General features: G+C 49.3%; 1 protein-coding gene across 3 annotated transcripts; it reads left to right on the top strand.

The window, feature by feature from the left end:
* The first annotated feature begins 1,513 nt into the window (after nucleotides 1–1,513).
* On the top strand, nucleotides 1,514–19,499 carry egln2 (egl-9 family hypoxia-inducible factor 2). Of its 3 annotated transcripts, none has more exons than XM_043680892.2 (5): nucleotides 1,514–2,991; nucleotides 13,040–13,159; nucleotides 14,587–14,660; nucleotides 17,341–17,408; nucleotides 18,881–19,499. In XM_043680892.2, exons 1-5 carry the CDS (start codon nucleotides 1,816–1,818, stop codon nucleotides 18,925–18,927), a joined length of 1,485 nt encoding a protein of 494 aa, XP_043536827.2. In that variant the 5' UTR covers nucleotides 1,514–1,815; the 3' UTR covers nucleotides 18,928–19,499. The 3 variants fall into 3 exon arrangements, with proteins under 3 accessions (XP_043536827.2, XP_087840191.1, XP_043536826.2); XM_043680891.2 differs by having other exon boundaries at nucleotides 1,516–2,991; nucleotides 14,587–14,723; XM_087984065.1 differs by lacking the exons at nucleotides 17,341–17,408; nucleotides 18,881–19,499 and adding an exon at nucleotides 17,144–17,304 and having other exon boundaries at nucleotides 14,587–14,723.
* Nucleotides 19,500–19,968: the final 469 nt, after the last annotated feature.

Here is a 19,968-nt window from a genome sequence, read left to right as displayed (position 1 = left end):
AAGGGTCTGGGTGGGTTTCTCTTCGGAGGGTCGGTATGGACTTGTTGGGCCAAAGGGCCTGTTTCCACATCATTAAGGATTTAATCTCATTAAGGATTAAACCAATGTCATATGCCTCTGCCAGTCATATTAAACTAGTCAACTCCTGATATGGACTCCCCTGGATCTCAAAATGCTGAGTAAAACCAATAGCACCTCGGAATGAGAGGATGCTTGGGGTCATAATATTCCTTAACTAAATCTGTCAACTCTTGAAAGGTTTAAGTATCCAGTGCCTCAGTTAGGCCCGAATAACTGAAAAAGCTGTGGGTCCACAAGCTGCCAGGGGAATTACTTGTTGCTTTCCACCTGTCCCAATGTCATTTGCCTGGAAAACATAACACATTCTTTCCACATCCTGGACCCAGTCTTGGATGGTGAGACTGAACGATCCAAGATTCCCAAATAATGGTATGATGTCAGAAATGCTTACCCCAACTCAAAGGCAACTGGTGCAAGTGAATTTCTCAGAAGCTTACCTTTCTGTCATCGGCACTGGGTGGGATGGACATTGGAGGGGCAGCGTGGGCTCAATGGGCCAAATGGCCTGCTTCCACACCATAAGCGTTCTGTGATTCCACACATGCTGTCGGTCCTGCTGAGATTTTCCAGCAATTTCTGCTTTTGCTTTCGACTTCCGGCCTCTGCAGTTTTTGTTTTGGTTAATGAGGTGGGTTTGGTAAGATACCGTGATGATCTCACTATGGGCCTGTCCAAAAGAAAACTTGCTGACGCTGTCCCAGCTGAAATCAGCCATCTGTCTTTAAATTGTGCCAGTCCCTTGTGGGTACTGTTGGCTGTTCACCTGGGTGCTATTCCTTGTCTGGGCAGAGTCCCTCTGGTAGGCAGTGATTCCTGTTCATGTGGGGTGGGGGAGGAGGGAAGCAGGGAGGGGGAGGTGTGGGAAGCAGAGAGGGGAAGGGGGGAGCTGGGGAAGCAGGGAGGGGGAGGGGGGGAGCTGGGGAAGCAGAGAGGGTGAGGGGGAGGTGGGGGAAGCAGGGAGGGGGAGGTGGGTGGTGGGGGAAGCGGGGGGGGGGGGGGAGAAGCAGGGTGGGGGATGGGAGGTGGGGGAAGCAGGGAGGGGGAGGTGGGGGAAGCAGGGAGGGGGAGGTGGGATAAGCAGAGGGGGAGAAGGGGGAGGTGGGGGAAGCAGAGGGGGAGGTGACGTGTGAGGGAGGGTGCAGTAGACACTTTGGCATGGTTTGGAAAGGGAGGGGAGTGTGGGTTGGGGGCATGAGATCCAAATGAGTGTATTCCAAGGGGGAGACAGCTTTAAGACTCTTGGTTGGAGGGGGGAGGGAAGGGGTCTCTGTGCCTTAGAGGAACAACTTTTAAGACTCCTGCTACCCACCCCCACTCACTGCTGCCCCCTACTGGGTGTAGGCTGGTACTGCCAGCCCCCACCCCCAGTCTGTTTCATGTCTGTTTACTGGGTCACGTGGGGAGGTTGTGCACGTGTAATTGACACAAGGGCTGATGGAGAAGAGGTGGCGGGGTTCGGGGCTCGGGCAGGGACCCTTCCTGCGGGCAATGCAGCCCCGGACACATGCAACTCGTTAAATGCAGCGCCGGGGAGGTGGTGGTCGATTGCAATTCGCCGAGGAGACTGTTTCCGAGGAGAGAGAGCGCGAAAGAGGAGAGAGAGAGAGAGAAGCGGCGGCGGTAATCCAGAGGCAGAGGGTGTGTGGGTGGGTGAGTCCCGGCCTGGTGAGGATGAGATGCCCGTGAGCCCGGTGCCGGGCTCTGCCAAGCCATGGCCCCGGGACGTGAGCTGAGATGGCAGAGCCGCCCCAGCCCCAGCCCCCGCCCCCGCCCGACTCCCTGAGGCTCTCGGCTCTGAGCTCTGCCCCCTGCCCCGCCGAGCCGCCAGCCCCGGCCGCTCTGCCCATGGGGCTGCAGGGCTTCCCCAGCCAGCCCGCGGCGGCTGGCAGGCCCCCCTGCCAACTCCTGCAACCGGCTACCCACCTCAGGGGCACGGGCATGGGAGCGGAAGCGGGCGGAGACAATGTATCCTCTCCGCTGGATACAGTATCCCCTGGCACCCACATGGTTACAGTATCCCCTGGCACCCACATGGTTACAGTATCCCCTGGCACCCACATGGTTACAGTATCCACTGGCACCCGAATGTCTACAGCATCTGGGGACTGCCAACTAGTTTCAGCACCCACTAGCTCTCGAACGGTTATGGGGTCTGTGGGCACTGTGCATAGCGAGAGTGCAAGGAAGCTGCCCCACCAACCGCCCCGCCATTCTCGGGACCTCCTGCTGACCATCGATCCTGTCCTCAGTACCCTTTCTGCCGGCCAGGAGGTGGCGAGCAGCAACTGCAGAAGGAGAGCCTTGGAGAGCCCGTGTCTGATGCCAGCCTCTTGCCTGTGGCAGGGAGGGAGTGGCGGGGGCCTTCAAGTGGATGGGAGCGATGCCCAGCTGTGCCCCAAGCGGAAAAGACTGGAAAACCTGGACAGTCCCAGCGGCCTGAGCCTGGTGAACGGCCACAGCGAGGATCCTGGCCCTGGCAAGGATGCCAAGTGGAAGAAAGAGGAGGATGAAAACGTGGCGCCCTTGGGGTGCCAGGACGCTAATGCGATGGGCAGGGCAGCGCAGGACACGCACCTGAGATTGCAGATGCAGGACTTGGTCAACAACTACATTGTGCCCTGCATGAATTGCTATGGCATCTGTGTCAAGGACAATTTTCTCGGGGAGGGACTGGGGAATAAGGTCCTCATGGAAGTGCTGAGCCTACACCGGAATGGGATCCTGATGGACGGGAAGGTGGTCAGCCCCCTCAGTGTGCCCACCAGGAGCATCCGAGGAGACAAGATTGCCTGGGTGGATGGCAAGGAACAATCCTGTGCCAACATTGGCCTCTTGATGGCCAGGATCGATGAGCTGATCATCTATAGCACTGGCAGGCTGGGGGCATACATGATCAATGGGAGGACTAAGGTAAGGGAGTCATTGTTTGTTTGCAAGCTCCAATTGCATTGTGTTTTACCTGTCAGTAATTCACACTCTGTTATTAAGTTAGCGTTACATCGTAAGCAAGTGGGAAGGAAGATGATTTGAGCCATACCATCGAATCTCTTGTCCGTGTGTGTATATTTACATATAGGTAGTTCTGCTATTAGATGGTGGTTGCGTTCTCATATGACCCTGCACTACGCAAACATCACGCGATACAAATCACTGAGGCTGAGGGGTGACCTTAATAGAGGTTTATAAAATCATGAGGGACATGGATAGGGTAAATAGACAAGATCTTTTCCCTGGGGTAGGGGAGTCCAGAACTAGAGGGCATGGGTTTAAGGCGAGAGGGGAAAGATTTAAAAGGGACCTAAGGGGCAACATTTTCCGGACAGACAGTGATGCATGTATGGATTGAGCTGCCCGTGGGAGGGGTGGTGGCTGGTATAATTACAACATTTAAAAGGCATCTGGATGGGTATATGAATAGGAAGGGTGTAGAAGGATATGAACCAAATGCTGACAAATGGGACTAGATTAGGTTAGGATATGTGGTGGGCATGGACGAGTTGGACCAAAGGGTCTGTTTCTGTGCTGTACTTCTCTATGACTCTCTCAATCACGTTTAAAGTTTTGGCGATGCAATCGCGCTATAGCCAACAGGCGTTTTAAAAGTATGCGCTTTAGAAACAGCGTCCCCTATTTGTCAATGGTGTTACAAAGAATTCACGTTGACAAAATGTACGTTACAGCAAAGCGACCTGTATGTACATCTGTGTAAGGGCCCACACTCACTGAAGTTACAGTTGTAGACAGTCACTTTCAAATGATCTGAAAGTAAAAGAATGAACAGAGCTACAGGGAGAGGGCGGGTCAGGGGCTTGTGGCAAACTGGTTGTTCAGAACGGTTCGTGCCCCACCCCCAACCCATGGCATTTTTTTGCAACGTGTGTAAAACGCTGACAGGTTTTGATAGGCTAAATGCTGCCAGTCTGTTTTAACCCCCACCCCTTCAAACAAAGTAAGCGTGGGAGACTAGACCAGCTGACAGTCTCAGGACAAGGAGTCGGCCATTTTGGATCCAGGGGAGGTTTGTTTGTTCAGTGATTATGTAAACATTTATGACTGAGGTGATTAAATTTCTGGATACTCCAGGGGATTGGATGGGATATGGGGAGTGGGTGGGAAAGTGGGGTTGAGGCCTAGTAAATAGGAAGGGGAACAGGGCCCTGCTCCTGATTTGTGCATGTGCATACTTATTGATTTTTCTATTCAACCTGTTCAGGGATGTTATTGTACACCTCATGAGCAGGTGGGACTTGAACCCAGGTCTTTCTGGCCAGGGGTAGGGTCACTACCACTGTGCCACAAGAAGGCCCTGTGCACATGTACATTTATGTATGGCCTGAAGCTTTTGCCATTATGATGGGAAAGATTCATCACCAGTTTATTACGAGGTGCTGTGTAAATCCGATTAAGCTGCCTTTAGCCCATAATTGATAGAAATAGCCTTATCCTCAGGTTAATTTCCTGTAGGAAGGATGTTGTTCAACTTGAAAGGGTTCAGGAAAGATTTGCAAGGGTGGCCAGGGTTGGAGGGTTTGAGCTACAGGGAGAGGCTGAATAGACAGGAGCTGTTTTCCCTGGAGTGTCGGAGGCTGAAGGGTGACCTTTATAGAGGTTTATAAAATCATGAGGGGCATGGATAGGATAAACAGACAGTCTTTTCCCTGGGGTGGGGGAGTCCAGAACTAGAGGGCATAGGTTTAGATTGAGGGGGGAAAGATTTAAGGGGTCTTAAGGGACAACATTTTCACACAGAGGGTGGTACGTGTATGGAATGAGCTGCCAGAGGAAGTGGTGGAGGCTGGTACAATTACAGCATTTAAAAGGTATCTGGGATAGGTTTAGAGGCAAATGGGACTGGATTAGGTTAGGATATCTGATCGGCATGGATGAGTTAGACCGAAGGGTCTGTTTCCGTGCTGTACATCTCTATCCCTATCTCTCAGTAAAGGGCAGGGGTGGGATTTATTCTTGATTGCCTGGGAGCTGCTAATAAAACCCTCACTCTCGATGCACAGTAAGGGATACAGTGCTTTATTTTCCCCTCTGATTTAGTCCCTTCCCTGTCTTCCTGATACTATACACACACCATCTCTCTCTCTCGCACACGGAAACGGGCCCTTCGGCCCAACAAGTCCGTAACCCACCCAGATGCATTTCCCTACATTTATCCATGACTAATGCACCTAACACTATGAGCAGTTTAGCATGGCCAATTCACCCAACCTGCAAATCATTTGGAATGTGGGGTTTGAATTAGCCTCAATGGACTTTACTGTAAATACTCAACTGGCTGCAGTGTTTTACTGGTTGTAGTCAAAAAACAAAAAAAAAGAGTCACAGTGGGAAGCTCTCCCAGATGTGTGTGATGGGGGTAAAGAAACTCCCCGTTGTTCTTCACGTTTAAGGGGAACATTCCCTCTCATGGTAAAATAGCTCACACCCCCCAAAAAGGAAAGCACGCTGGGTGGGGGCTTGAAGGATGGTAAGATATTGCAATTGATTATCAACTGAAAAAGAATGAAACAATGTGCATTTGTGTAGCATCTCAACCCCCAGCCATTCTGAATCTCTTTTGGAGCCAGCTTTGAAGCACAGTTGTTGTTGGTATGTAGGCAATATGGCAGCCAGCTCTCTCGATCTGCAGTGTGCTCATGACCAGGTCATTTTGTATTTCATGATGTGGTTGGAAGACAGGTTACTGATTAGAATTGCTGACCCTGGAATCACCTGGGAAAACTAGGAGAAAGTGAGGACTGCAGATGCTGGAGATCAGAGTCCAGGTTAGAGTGGTGCTGGAAAAGCACAGCAGGTCAGGCAGCATCCGAGGAGCAGGAAAATCGACGTATCGGGCAGGCGCCCTTCATCAGGAATGATGTTAAAAGACTAAGCGTTCTTCATCGGTGAGGGGGACGTCTGGGAGAATAGTAAAGACATGGCAGGACTGGGAGTTAGGAACTGATGAAGGGCTTATGTCCGAAACGTCGATTCTCCTGCTCCTCAGATGCTGCCTGACCTGCTGTGTTTTTCCAGCCCCACACTCTTACACCTGGGAAAACCACCACCTCTTTGAAATTAAGCCCATACCACCTGTTAATGCCCTGTAAGAGGGCAGATGGGACATTAGATTGATGTGACATCTTCAAACTGTATTGGATCCACCATGTTCACTTCATACTGCCCTCTTTAGTGTCATGAGTGATAGTCGGTGTGCTCTGAGGGAAATGGTGGGGGCGAGGGAGAGAATTTTTTTACCCATCTCCTGCTGCGATTCTAGCACAGTGACTCCTCAAACAGGAAGGATTACCGGCTTCAGACTAAGTTCCTTTTTGAGATTAGGAATTAGACACTGCACCTCTTTGTTATGATAGAGAGCAAAATGAACAATGCGGGCCATTTTGAACTTGGTAACGAGATGTGCATTTATTTAGCTCCTTTCATGGTGACCGGACGTCACAACGAGCTACTTTTCCAAGCGTGGCCATTGTTGTCATCTCAGAAACACGTCTGTCAGTTTTCCTTGTTACACAGCAAGATCCCACAAACAGTGCTGTGGTAATGACCAATTAATTATTTTTGGTTGTTGTAATGAGGTGGGCTACAATGTGCGGGGCAGTGCCATTCTCTTCTTCAAAATGGCGGCATTCACAATCCGCCCAGCGCCATCATAAGCTCGAAGGCCTCGATTTGATTTGTCCTTGAGGTTATTACATCAGCACAGTCATTGAGTGGGTGCCTGCCAACATTAAAATGCCCTTTTGGAGGACGTTATTTTTCTATCGGTGCCCTCATCACCACCCTGTCATAATCTGATCAGATCCTTCACAGAATTGGAGAACTTCTACAGTGTAGAATCAGGCCACTCGGCCCATCGAGTCCACACTGACCCTCCGAACAGTATTCCACCTGCCTTTCCCTATCCCTGTAACCCTGCATTTCTCATGGCTAACCCATCTAGCCTGTACATCCCTGGATACTACTGGACAATTAAGCGTGATCAATCCACCCTGACCTGCACATCTTTGGACTGTGGGAGGAAACCGGAGCACCCGGAGGGAACCCACCCAGACACGGGGAGAATGTGCAAACTCCACGCAGTCACCCGAAGCTGGAATCAAACCGGGGTCCCTGGTGCTGTGAGGCAGCAGATGCTAACCACTGAACCATCTTGCCACCTCAGTGGGGTACAGTACTGGTTGGGGATAGGTCTGTCTCTGTATAACACTGTGATACTGTAATGCTAATGCTGATGGAATTTGAATTCAGGTTAATTAATAAGAAGCCTCCCCTGCTCCCAAACATAAGCTTGAGCCTGTGGTTTCTGAGTCCAGTGATATTCCCACTCCACAGTTATCTCCCACTACTGTAGAGGAGCAAATATCTGACTTCCTGTCTAATTGGTTCTGTCAGACAGCATGCCTGCCATGTTGCGATTCTGGCTTCTCGTTTAAAGTTTCTGAGGCTGTAGTTACATAAGACTCACGGTGAGGATAAAGAGACCCCAGTCAGGAAGACGCGAGTTACTGTGTCAAGGCAATAACCTTTCATCTCTCCAGATGCTTCCTGACCTGCTGAGCATTTCCAGCATGTTTCTGTTTTTGAATTCAGATTTGAACGCAGCTCCCGCAGGTAAAAGGTCAGTGTTCATATCCCTGCACCACCCAGTTCCTGGTGTGATGAATTTATATTTTGCCTATTGTGTGGTGGCTGAGTGTTTGGTCAGGTCAGTAACACTCCCAGAAGGTGTGAAGTGTTTGTGGGGGTTTTTTTCTCCCCGTTGTTGTGCAGCCCGTGGGAAGCGACGGTTGGTTTGTTTATTTCTGTATACAGCCTTTCGAATCTCGTAATATTTGGATTGCGTAAAAAGTCTTACCAGAGGCCGCTCTGTCATTGTAAGAACAAGTTTGTCACAAAGACCAGTGAGACACAGGGTTCTCTTTGTGAATTCATTTTGGATACAGAGTCACACTGCATGGAAACAGACCCTTCGGCCCAACCGGTCCATGCCGACCATAATCCGAAACTAAACTAGTCCCACCTGCCTGCTCCTGGCCCCATATCCCTCCAAACCTTTCCTCTCCATGTACGTTTGTCTTTTAAATGTTGTAGCGTTACCTGCATCCACCATGTTTATTATTTTATTTTCCTAATTTATTCCTATAACCTTTAAATTTGGGTTATTTGCTTCTTTACTTCTGTAATTTATTTTGTTGATCTTGAGTATCAGTATCTAGGTATCTTTGTACCTAAGGTGGTGCTGTAATGTGGTGACTGAACTTTTTATTGTACTCACTTGAGTGCATGTGCCAGTAAAACTTGTTCACTTCCTTTGGAAATATATTTCACACAAACCACTCTGTGTTTTTTAAAAAAAAAAAACAAATTGCCCCTCATGTCTTTTTAAAATCTTTCTCCTCTTATCTTAAGAATATGTCCACTAGTCTTGAAATCCCCCACCCCAGGGAAAAGGCCTTGGCTATTCACCCTATCCATGTCCCTCATGATTTTATAAACCTCTATAAGGTCACCCCTCAGCCTCCGACGTTCCAGGGAAAATTAGCCCCAGCCTATCCAAACGACTCAAATAGTCTGGTTACCTGGCAACGTACTGGTAAATCTGAACCCTCTCCTGTATAATCATATCCTTCCTATAACAGGCCAACCAGAACTGAATGCCGCACTAACTTAGTTCGTATTTGTTTCTGTGGGGGTGGGGCGTGAGTTTGCGTTGTGTTTACATCTCCCATCCTAATGGTGCTGACTCCCAGGCAATGGAAAACATGATGCACAATGGCAGATGCTGGCAGACCGGCTGAGCTTTTCCAGCAATTTCTGTTTTTGTTTCTGATTTTCAGCATCTGCAGTTCTTCTGGCTTTGATTAAATTTGACGTGTTCACCGAGGTAACAAACTCCTGATTCTGTGCTGGCCTCCACGACATTCCAAACTGCTCTGCAGCCAATCGACAACTTCCAATGCTGAGCACTGACATTGTGCAGCGCAGGCAGTGTGGCAGCCATTTTGTGCACAGCAGGCTCCCAAAACCAACAATGGGGTAATGACCCAATAATCTGCTTTTCTGTGTCCCAAGCCTTTGGCGAAAGGATTTACTTGAGGGATGCATATGGGCAAGATGTGTTTGAGTGCATGTTCACGTCTGAATGCATTTTAGAACCACAGAGAAAGTGACAGGACAGGTCCAATGGCCTCCTTCTGTGCTATCTATATCAGCTGATTCATAGAGTCCCTACGTAGTGGAAGGAGGTCATTTGTTTCATCATGCCCTTACCAAGCCTCCAAAGAGCATCCCACCCAGACCCACCCTCTACTCCATCCCTGTAACCCCACATTTCCCCATGGCTAACCCACCTAGCCTGCACATCCGTGGACACTGCAGAGCAATTTAGCACGGCCTTGCACCCTCCCCTCCACATCTTTGGACTGTGGGAGGAAACCGGAGCACCCGGAGGAAACCCACATGGACAAGGGAAGAATGTGCAAACTCCACACACACAGTCGCCCGAGGCTGGAATCAAACCCGGGTCCCTGGGGCCTGAGAGTAAACTTGCCATTTGGGTATCAATCCGAGTTCTTTTTGGATGAGCGGATGGAAAGGTGATATGGGCCAGGAGCAGGGAGGTGGGACTAGTTTAGTTTCAGATTATGGTCAGCATGGACTGGTTGGGCCGAAGGGTCTGTTTCCATGCAGTATGACTCTGTATCCAAAATGAATTCACAAAGAGAACACTGTGTCTCACTGGTCTTTGTGACAAAACTGTTCTTGCAATGAGAGAGCAGCCTCTGGTAAACTAACCACAATGTGGGTAGTCTATTTGGTCAGTAATTTCTGTCCCTCCTGCCCTTGCGACACAAAATGAGAGGTGGGAGGAAGCTCCTGTGGAGTGCTAACACCAGCTTCGACTAGTTAGGCCGAATGGCCCAATTCTGCAGTACTTTCTGTGTGGCTGTCCTTCAATGAGACACCAACTAAAATCCCATCTTTTCCCTCTGGACTAAGGAACAAATTCCCGAGCTGATTTGAAGGAGAATTCTCATGTCCAAGCCAACATTCCATCCCCTGACCTGTGCTGTCAAAAGAAGTCTAAGCAGTGATATCTCGTACAGAATTGTCTTTGGAATCCTGCTGTTCACAAAATGGCTGGCCCCAGTCAGCCTACATACAAATGGGTCCAGTGTGGAAATTAACAGTGGGTTGCTGGAGAGACTTTGAGATGTGTTGCAGAAACAAGCTGCTGCTTTACTCACTGCCCCTTTTGCGACAGGTCTGTGAGGCAGCAAGGCTCAAGCTAATTGCAGGAAGGCTGAAATGACAGTGAGGAAATCGTAGGCCGCACCATGACTCTGATCTGCTGCAGGCCTTAACCCAATCCCGTCCGCATCCCCATCTTTTCCCCAAACTATGGACCTTACTGCTTCATCTTTTCGCATTTTTATTTTTCTTTTATAAATCTTTACCCCTGGTGCTGTTTGGGAGGAGTGGAGCCGGGGAAAGACTGCCAGTTACCATGGTAACTATGTGCTGTGTGTGAGAGAGAACAGGTGAACACATCTGTTGCAGCATTTTTGTCCCTTTTGGTATTGACTGTTGTGACAGTGGGCCACGGACTACGCCATTCTCTGGTTGACACGTTGGAAATTCTATGCTGTTGAAATGGGGTCCAAATGACCCTTGCTCAAAGATAGAAGATACAAAGGAAAGGCAAAGAGGTGCATTAGTCAGGGGTAAATAATAGGGTCGGGGAATGGGTCTGAGTGGGTTACTCTTCGGAGGGTCGGTGTGGACTTGTTGGGCTAAATGGCCTGTTTCCATACTGTAGGGAATCTAATCAATGGCTTAGTGGTATGATCACTGGACTGTTAATCCAGAGACCCAGGTAATGTTCTGGGTTCAAATCCCACTATGGTAGATGGAATTAAGAGTCTGATGATCAATTGTTAGGAAAAACCCATCTGATTCACTAATGTCCTTTAGGGAAAGAATCTGCCATCCTTACCCAGTCTGGCCTACATATGACTCTAGACCCACAGCAACATGGTTGACTCTTAACTGCCCTCTGGGCAATTAGGGATGGGGATTAAATGCTGGATTGGCCAGCAATATCCTCATAGAGTCATAGAGATGTACACCATGGAAAAAGACCCTTTGGTCCAGCACGTCCATGCCGACCAGAAATCCCAATCCAATCTAGTCCCACCTGCCATCACCTGGCCCATATCCCTCCAAACCCTTCCTGTTCATATACCCATCCAAATGCCTCTTAAATGTTGTAATTGTACCAGCTTCCACCACTTTCTCTGGAAGCTCATTCCATACACGTACCACCTTCTGTGTGAAAATGTTGTCCCTTAAGACCCCTTAAATCTTTCCCCCCTCAACCTAAACCTATGCCCTCTAGTTCTGGACTCCCTGACCCCAGGGAAATGACTTTGCCTATTTATCCTATCCATGCCCCTCATGATTTGATAAACCTCTATAAAGTCACCCCTCAGCCTCCGATGCTCCAGGGAAAACAGCCCCAGCTTGTTCAGCCTTTCCCTATAGCTCAAATCCTCCAACCCTGGCAACATCCTGAATTAATAAGGGAAGGAAGAACACCATTGGATTGTGGTCAAATGGATATGGGTGTAAACTGATTAAAAAGAAACTAGTTCATTGGTCGATGGACAGTTGGTACTGGGATGCCAGTTGGTACTGGGATGCCAGACAGTATCTGGTGTGATTTGGGGACCATATTGGTTTTTAATGGCCAGTGATGTGAGTTATTCAGCTGGTTGCTAATCCTTAATAGGACACTTTTGGACTTTAATTTGTAAAGTTCACTGAGCTACAGTAGCTCCCAGTCAAACCTTCCTTTTCAGATGCCCCCATCTTGTCTCTTTCTCTGAGATCTCGTACTCTTGAGAATTCTGGCCTCTCAAGGGTCCCCAGTTTTTACTCATTCTGCTGTTGGCAGCTGTCCCTCCGGTTGCCGAGACACCAAACTCTGGACTTCCTGTCTGCCACTAGCTCTCCTATCAAGTCGCTCCTTTGGTACCTGCCTCTGTAGGTCGGCAGCCCTAATGTCTCCTGTGGCTTGCTGTCACGTTGTGTTTGATAAAGCTGCTGTGATTTTTTTTTTAGGTGTGGGTTATATGGAGTGTGTGGCTGACTGAAATAAAACGCTCATGTCACTGTCTTCCAGAGTAAAACATTGATCCCTTTGTAGCGGTTTTGAAATCCTCGATCTCTGATTCAAAGGAGAATACATTACCCTCTGAGCCAAGTAGAGCAATTGACACATTCAGGGATCTTCCTAATCATCTACTGCAGATATAAGCTCCAGAATAATTTTACAAAAAATAAAAACAATATTGTAAGTGTAAAGGAGAGACCAAAAGGGGGGTTGTCCAATGACTCAAACAAGATTAACAAGAAAGTCAGGATTGTCAAGATCTGAGTGTTTTTCTGTATAAATTATACAGTCGGTGTCTATTCAGCAGGATAAGGATGACTCACTGTGTAACTGTACAGAGTCGGGCTTAATTCAGCAGGGTAAGGGTCACTCACTGTGTAACTGTACAGAGGGTTTATTCAGCAGGGTAAGGGTCACTCACTGTGTAACTGTACAGAGGGTTTATTCAGCAGGGTAAGGGTCACTCACTGTGTAACTGTACAGAGACAGGGTTTATTCAGCAGGGTAAGGGTCACTCACTGTGTAACTGCACAGAGTCAGGGTTTATTCAGTATAAGGGTGACTCGCAGAGTTCGCAATGTGGTTACATTTTGAGTGACCCTGGCTCAGCTGAACACGGGAAGATAAACCGAATGAGAGAATGCTCCATTGTTGTTGTGAGGCTCCCTGCCTGAGTGAAGGCTGCTGCAGGACAGTCCCTCGGTTGTTGCTTCACTGCAGTCCCATTGTTATCTCTATTAACCTGGCTGTTTTTTCTCTCTCTCTCTGTAGGCGATGGTGGCTTGCTACCCCGGGCACGGAACTGGGTACGTCCGACACATTGACAACCCGAATGGTGATGGGCGATGTGTCACGTGTATTTATTATCTGAACAGGGACTGGGATATCAACGTAAGTCTTGCTGTTTTCATCCTGCCCGTTCTATCCTTCTTATTTGTTTACGGGATGTGGGTGCCACTGGCTGGGCCAGCACATATTGCCCGTCCCTAATTGCCCCCTTGAGAAGGTGGGGGTGAGCTGCCGCCTTGAACCGCTGCAGTCCGTTTGGCTGTGGGTTGACCCACAATGCCCTAAGGGAGGGAATTCTAGGATTCTGACCCAGCGACACTGAAGGAACGGCGATATATTTCCTTCAGTGGGTGGTGGGTGGAGGGGAACTTGCAGGGGGTGGTGTTCCCATGTATCCGCTGCCCTTGTCCTTCTGGATGGTCATGCTCATGTGTTTGGAAGGTGCTGTCTGAGGATCTTTGGATGAATTTCTGCTGTGTATCCTGCTCATGGTACACACTGCTGCTACTGAGCGTCGGTGGGGGAAGGAATGGATATTGATGGTAATGGATGGGGTGCCAATCAAACAAATTGATTGCTGTGTTTTCCATATTGCAACAGTGACTCCACTTCAGGGGCACTTAACTGGGATGTTGTGAAAGAGGAAATAAAAATACTAAACCTTTCTAACCTCTGTTCCCAGGTGGTAAGGAGCCAACATCAAAGGAGTGTGCGGGACACTGTGTCTATCCCTGTCCTGGGTGTGTTTGATGGGGGACAATGTAGAGAGAGCTTTACTCTGTATCTAACCCCGTGCTGTTCCTGTCCTGGGAGTGTTTGATGGGGGACAGTGTAGATGGAGCTTTACTCTGTATCTAACCCCGTGCTGTCCCTGTCCTGGGAGTGTTTGATGGGGGGACAGTGTAGAGGGAGCTTTACTCTGTATCTAACCCCGTGCTGTCCCTGTCCTGGGAGTGTTTGATGGGGGGACAGTGTAGATGGAGCTTTACTCTGTATCTAACCCCGTGCTGTCCCTGTCCTGGGAGTGTTTGGGGGACAGTGTAGAGGGAGTTTTACCCTATATCTAACCCTTGCTGTCCCTGTCCTGGAAGAGTTTGATGGGGGACAGTCTAAAAGAGTAGAGAGAGTTTTACTCAGTATCCAACCCAATGTTGTACCTGTCCTTAGCATTGTTTGATGGGGTCAGTGCAGAGAGAGCTTTACTTTTATTTTAAGAGTAGAGGGAGCAGGGTTGATGTTGAACTCCCTCCATCACAGTAATCTGGGTGTAACCAGAAGGAGTGTGGTGGTTCAGATTGAGTGTCTGCTGAGGGGCTTGAACCTGGCACCTTGTGATTTGGAACTGAGTGTGCTGTTTCCATTGAGGCACTGTGGGCTGTCCCCCATCACAGCGGGGGATGTGTGAGGGCAGCACGTGGCTTACTGTGTCTCTCTGACAGGAAGTGATGCAGTGTGCACGTCTGGTGACGTATCCCATAGTGAGCTGCCAAGATTCCCTTATTCATGCCTGTCCCGCTTTCTTTCCCTAGGTCCATGGTGGCTTGCTACAGATATTTCCGGAAAACCGCTCGGAGGTTGCGAACATTGAGCCTTTATTTGACAGGTTATTAATTTTCTGGTCTGACCGTAGGAACCCACATGAAGTAAAGCCTGCTTTTGCTACCAGGTAATGAGGAGCAAGAAAGTAATTTTGGACAGTGCCAGTAGGAGGCAGCGACGAGTGGGTTTGGGTGAAGAGGCCATTATACATTAACAAAGACAGGTCTGTCAGTGTATAACACTGTGGAACAGTACTGGTGGGGACAGGTCTGTCAGTGTATAACACTGGGGTACAGTACTGGTGGGGACAGGTCTGTCAGTGTATAACACTGGGGTACAGTACTGGTGGGGACAGGTCTGTCAGTGTATAACACTGGGGTACAGTACTGGTGGGGACAGGTCTGTCAGTGTATAACACTGGGGTACAGTACTGGTGGGGACAGGTCTGTCAGTGTATAACACTGGGGTACAGTACTGGTGGGGACAGGTCTGTCAGTGTATAACACTGGGGTACAGTACTGGTGGGGATGGGTCTGTCAGTGTATAACACTGGGGTACAGTACTGGTGGGGACAGGTCTGTCAGTGTATAACACTGGGGTACAGTACTGGTGGGGACAGGTATGTCGCTGTATAACACTGGGGTACAATACTGGTGGGGACAGGTCTGTCTCTATAACACTGGGGTACAGTACTGGTGGGCAAGGTCTGTCAGTATATAACACTGGGGTATGGGACTGGTGGGGATAGGTCTGTCTCTATAACACTGGGATACAGTACTGGTGGGGACAGGTATGTCACTGTATAACATTAGGGTATGGGCCTAGTGGGGATAGGTCTGTCACTGTACAACACGGGTACAGTGCTGGTGGGGACAGGTCTGTCTGTATAACACTGGGGTACAATGCTGTCTCTGTATAACACTGGGGTACAGTACTGGTGGGGACAGGTCTGTCATTGTATAACACTGGGGTACAGTACTGGTGGGGACAGGTCTGTCACTGTATAACACGGGTACAGTACTGGGGGGACTGGTCTGTCTCTGTATAACACTGAGGTACAGTACTGGTGGGGACAGGTATGTCGCTGTATAACACTGGGGTACAATACTGGTGGGGACAGGTCTGTCTCTATAACACTGGGATACAGTACTGGTGGGGACAGGTATGTCGCTGTATAACACTGGGGTACAATACTGGTGGGGACAGGTCTGTCTCTATAACACTGGGATACAGTACTGGTGGGGACAGGTATGTCACTGTATAACATTAGGGTATGGGACTAGTGGGGATAGGTCTGTCACTGTACAACACGGGTACAGTGCTGGTGGGGACAGGTCTGTCTGTATAACACTGGGGTACAATGCTGTCTCTGTATAACACTGGGGTACAGTACTGGGTGGGGACTGGTCTGTCTCTGTATAACACTGGGGTACAGTACTGGGTGGGGACAGGTCTGTCTCTGTATAACACTGGGGTACAGTACTGGTGGGGAATTCATAATGTTGAGGAATATTATTTAACTAAGTTCTAGAACTCACCAAAATGAAGCAGTCCATTGTAAGCTTGTTGCGATACAAGGATGTTGCTTTGGAATGAGCTGTGTTTTTTTTTCCTCACAATCAGAGCACTGACTACACCGAATGGGAAGGTTCCTTTTGCCTCTGGATCCTTTCCCTACACCGACAGTGGCATTGTCCTATTTGCACTTGCGTTCATCTCTGAAGAATCCCTCAATCCCTGCGTCAGTAACCTCCCAGTGTATGCCCCTTTAAAGAGGCTCGCCCAAGGCAGGGACTGGCTTTTCCTGTGGCTGGGGATGTGAGTAGAGACCTCCAATCCCAGCTTCCAGCTAAATATAATCTCCAGGCACTTCCCACTGGGGTCCTGGGGGATGGACACAGTCATCTCCTGCTGAAGGGGTTTGAATCCGACTGCAGTGTGTGATTGTATTGTTTCTCAGTCTGGAACCTGGGTCCCCTTTATCAGGCTTTCCCTTTTACCCCCACCCCGCGCTCCTCTATTCCAGCCCTCCCCCCTACACTGACAGTAGAACTCTGCCTCATTTCCTGAGTTAGTCCACATCACCAAACTGGATTTGGGTGATGGGCTTCACCGACTGGTGAGGGACAGAGTAAACTCTGAACTCTTTCCCCTGGAAGTTGAGAAGAATGAGGGGATGGGTTTATTGAAATGTGTAAGATTCCCGAGGGACATAGAGACGGAGAGGTTACCCTTCACTGGGAAATCTGGAACCCAGAGAGGGGCATTTATTTATTTGATTTCAATTATTATTCTGTCATTTACCGAGGTATAATGACAGGTTGTGTTTTGCGTGTTGTACAGACAGGTCATACCACACAAAGTCCATTAGAGTCATAGAACATCAGCCAAGGCAGGATTCAAACCCAGTACGTTATCCAGGTCTCAGGATTAATAGTGCCGCGATAATACCACTTGGCCATTGAACCCATGCTGTTGGCGTCAAGTGTACTAGCTGTGTAAACAATGAGCTAACCTACTCCTTTCCCTCCAACCCCCATTGGCCAGGACACCGTGAGGCGTTGTTACTTAGAAAAATCTATTTCAACAGCCGCGTTGTTTTTACATCCAGCATTTTCCCTTGGCACCGCTGAGGAGAACAGGGTTAACCAAACTGGACAAGAGGGTGCTGCGTTAGATAGATGGCTGTCCTGACCACGTCTTCCCCCCCCCCCCCCCCCCCCCTCTCTCTCTCTCCCCCTCAGGTACGCCATTACTGTCTGGTATTTTGATGGAAAGGAACGCATCGCAGCCAAAGAGCGATTTAGGAAAGGTATGGACTTCTCATACACTCCCTGTCAGCCTTTTGAATAGTTTGTCGAGGCCTGAGTGCCTCAAAGGTGTAGGATTCTGAGCTCTACAGCCCTGAGCTAAGAGTGTGGACCAGGCAGGAAGTGTGGGTGGGAGGTTTGGGAGCTGTGACCGAAACCATGCAAGGAATCGAAAGAGCAAGCAAGGAGAAGCTCCCTCTAGCAGAGGAAGAGCTGGTTAACGAGAGAATCCATCGAATTAGAATCCCTACACTGCAGAAAGAGGCCATTTGGCCCATCAAGTCTGCACCAGCCCTCCAAAGAGCATCCTGATCCCCCTTCACCCATCCTCCATCTGGGATTCTATCCCCACTCAGACTGGGGACAGTGCAGATGTGAAAGATCCGGGGGCTTCTGCTTGTTACATCACCAGTGATGCAGAAACGTATTGCATGAAGGGGAGGCCATTCAGCCCCTTCTTTTCCCATGGTAGCTCCTCACAAGAGGTCTGAACTTAGTCCCGCTCTGTCCTGCACACACTGTTCAAGCTTTACCCTGCAATTTTTATATAATTCCCTTAAGTTACCACAATCTTTCATGATGTGGAGGTGCCAGTGTTGGACCTGGGTGGACAACATCAAAGGTCACACGACACCAGGTTATAATCCAACAGGTTTGTTTGAAATAACAAGCTTCAGGTAAAGAAGGAGCAGCGCTCCGAAAGCTTGTGATTTCAAATAAACCTGTCAGACTATAACCTGGTGTCGTGTGATTTCTGACAATCTATCAGGCAGTGAGTGGCAGATTGTGACAACATTGTTTCCCTTTAAATAAAATCTCCTCTGATTTGTTTGTGAATTATTTTAAGTCTGTTTTCTGCTGGAGGGTGTAGTTCCTCCTCATTTACTCTGATGGAGCAGTGGTGATTGAGGGACTCTGTTCCTCCAGAGGAAAGGCTGTTGAGAGAGGAGATAGGGCAGGGGTGGGCAGAATCACGGGGTGGGGGTGTCTGGGCACAGTGAAGAGAGAAGGAAGTATTCCCTCGTCGTGAAAGAGTTGAACACCAGAGGGCGCAGATCGAAACTTGGTCGCGCGAGAAGCACTGAAAACGATGAGGGGAGAGCCCACGCAGCGAGTGGTTGGGATCTGGAATTTATTGTCAGGGGCTCGTTCTGAACGGGAAGCCTGTGCCGGGAGAAGGCGGAATGGAGAGGCAGGAGTCTGGAAGAATGTAGTAAGCCCTGTCCCGAGGATGGGTTACACCCGAAATGTCAACCTCTCCTCCTGCCTGGCCTGCTGTGTTCTTCCAGCCTCCTGCCTTTGAATTCCAGTATTCGCAGGCTTTATTTCCTGTCTCTAACCAGGGAGAAGGCAGAGGCTGGGAGTGCGCGGGATACTTGGCAGGAGAGAGCCAGTCTGATGGCGATGGGCTGAGTGGCCTCCTCTGGCATTGTCCCAAATCTCTGATCCTGTTAAACGTCTCCTCTCTTCACAGCTTCTGCTCAGAAGGCTTTGCAGTTCACCCAGACCAGTACAACGTAGGGTCCAGTCAGACAGGAACCACTCCCACCCCATCCAACGAGCAGATGGATTGCATGCGCTGAGCTGGTGTTGAGTCATCGACCCTCCTCCTCCTCCATCCACCTCAAGGGCTCTCCGTCCAACACCCACCAACCCACCCAGCTGACCCCACCTCCATACACCGTCCTGGGGCACCTTGAAACAGCGGTTCGGTTCACTAAGGACCACCGAGTTCTTCAAACTGACAAGAAACGACAGGCGAAGGGTCACCGGAGCAGCGTTTAACCCTCCACTGTGCATTATGGGGACTTGCACATTGACAGTGTACAGAGAAAAATCGTTTGTTGGACTTGTTACTCTGCCCCTCAGCAATCATTGTGTGTTTGGGGTCAGAAAGCTTTACTTTCAGTTCAAAAGAAGAGAGACAGACTTTACTCTGTATCTAACCCTGAGCTGTCCCTGTCCTGGGAGTGTTTGATGGGGACAGTGTAGAGGAAGCTTTACTCTGTATCTTACCCCATGCTGGCAAAGAAAATTGTTTGTTATTCAGAGACACACAGCCTTGATACGGATAAACTTCCCTTTGCAAATAACACGCTCTCATTGCCTTGTTTTAAAGTTGAACCTTCTATTCCAGATATGGTTTGTTGGGTGGGGAGGGGGATGGGAGTTAAAGGGCAAAGTGTCCAGTTCCTAGACCCTGCCCTCAAGTATTGGCCTTAGTTATTCAAAGACCGCTTCCCAACTCTCCTTCCCAACTCCCCCAAACTTCAGATAAATGAATGGACCATCTCCTTCCTGAAGATCTTATCGATGGAGCGGGCCCCTGGGATGGTGCTGAGGAAACCCTTGGGAGGCTCCTTTCCTTGTTCTCACCCCGCTCCCCCACTATCCCGGCTGCCCCATTCCAGTTGGGGGTCAGGACTGTGGAAAGCGAGCCCTCAAACACTCAGCGTCTCCTCGTTATTAAAACCGCGCACAGGTCCTCCCGTTTCAAACTCCCCTCTGGGGCGTCTTGTCCAGCATCAGAAAGGACCACGCCAGTTAATGGACCTTTTGAGC

The sequence above is a fragment of the Chiloscyllium plagiosum genome, unplaced genomic scaffold (assembly GCF_037043375.1).
Source record: "Chiloscyllium plagiosum isolate Xiang-an unplaced genomic scaffold, Cpla_swu_hap1 HiC_scaffold_47, whole genome shotgun sequence".
NCBI lineage: Eukaryota > Metazoa > Chordata > Chondrichthyes > Orectolobiformes > Hemiscylliidae > Chiloscyllium > Chiloscyllium plagiosum.
Note: the sequence above shows the minus strand (reverse complement) of the source record. Positions and strands in the feature narration are given on the sequence as shown.

Excerpts from the sequence above, each read along its gene's own strand:
- egln2 (XM_043680891.2), top strand. The coding sequence starts at position 1,816 with ATGGCAGAGCCGCCCCAGCCCCAGCCCCCGCCCCCGCCCGACTCCCTG. Across the intron at positions 13,160-14,586 it reads ACAGGGACTGGGATATCAAC|GTCCATGGTGGCTTGCTACA; the intron begins GTAAGTCTTGCT and ends TTCTTTCCCTAG. Across the intron at positions 17,409-18,880 it reads CAAAGAGCGATTTAGGAAAG|CTTCTGCTCAGAAGGCTTTG; the intron begins GTATGGACTTCT and ends CTCTCTTCACAG.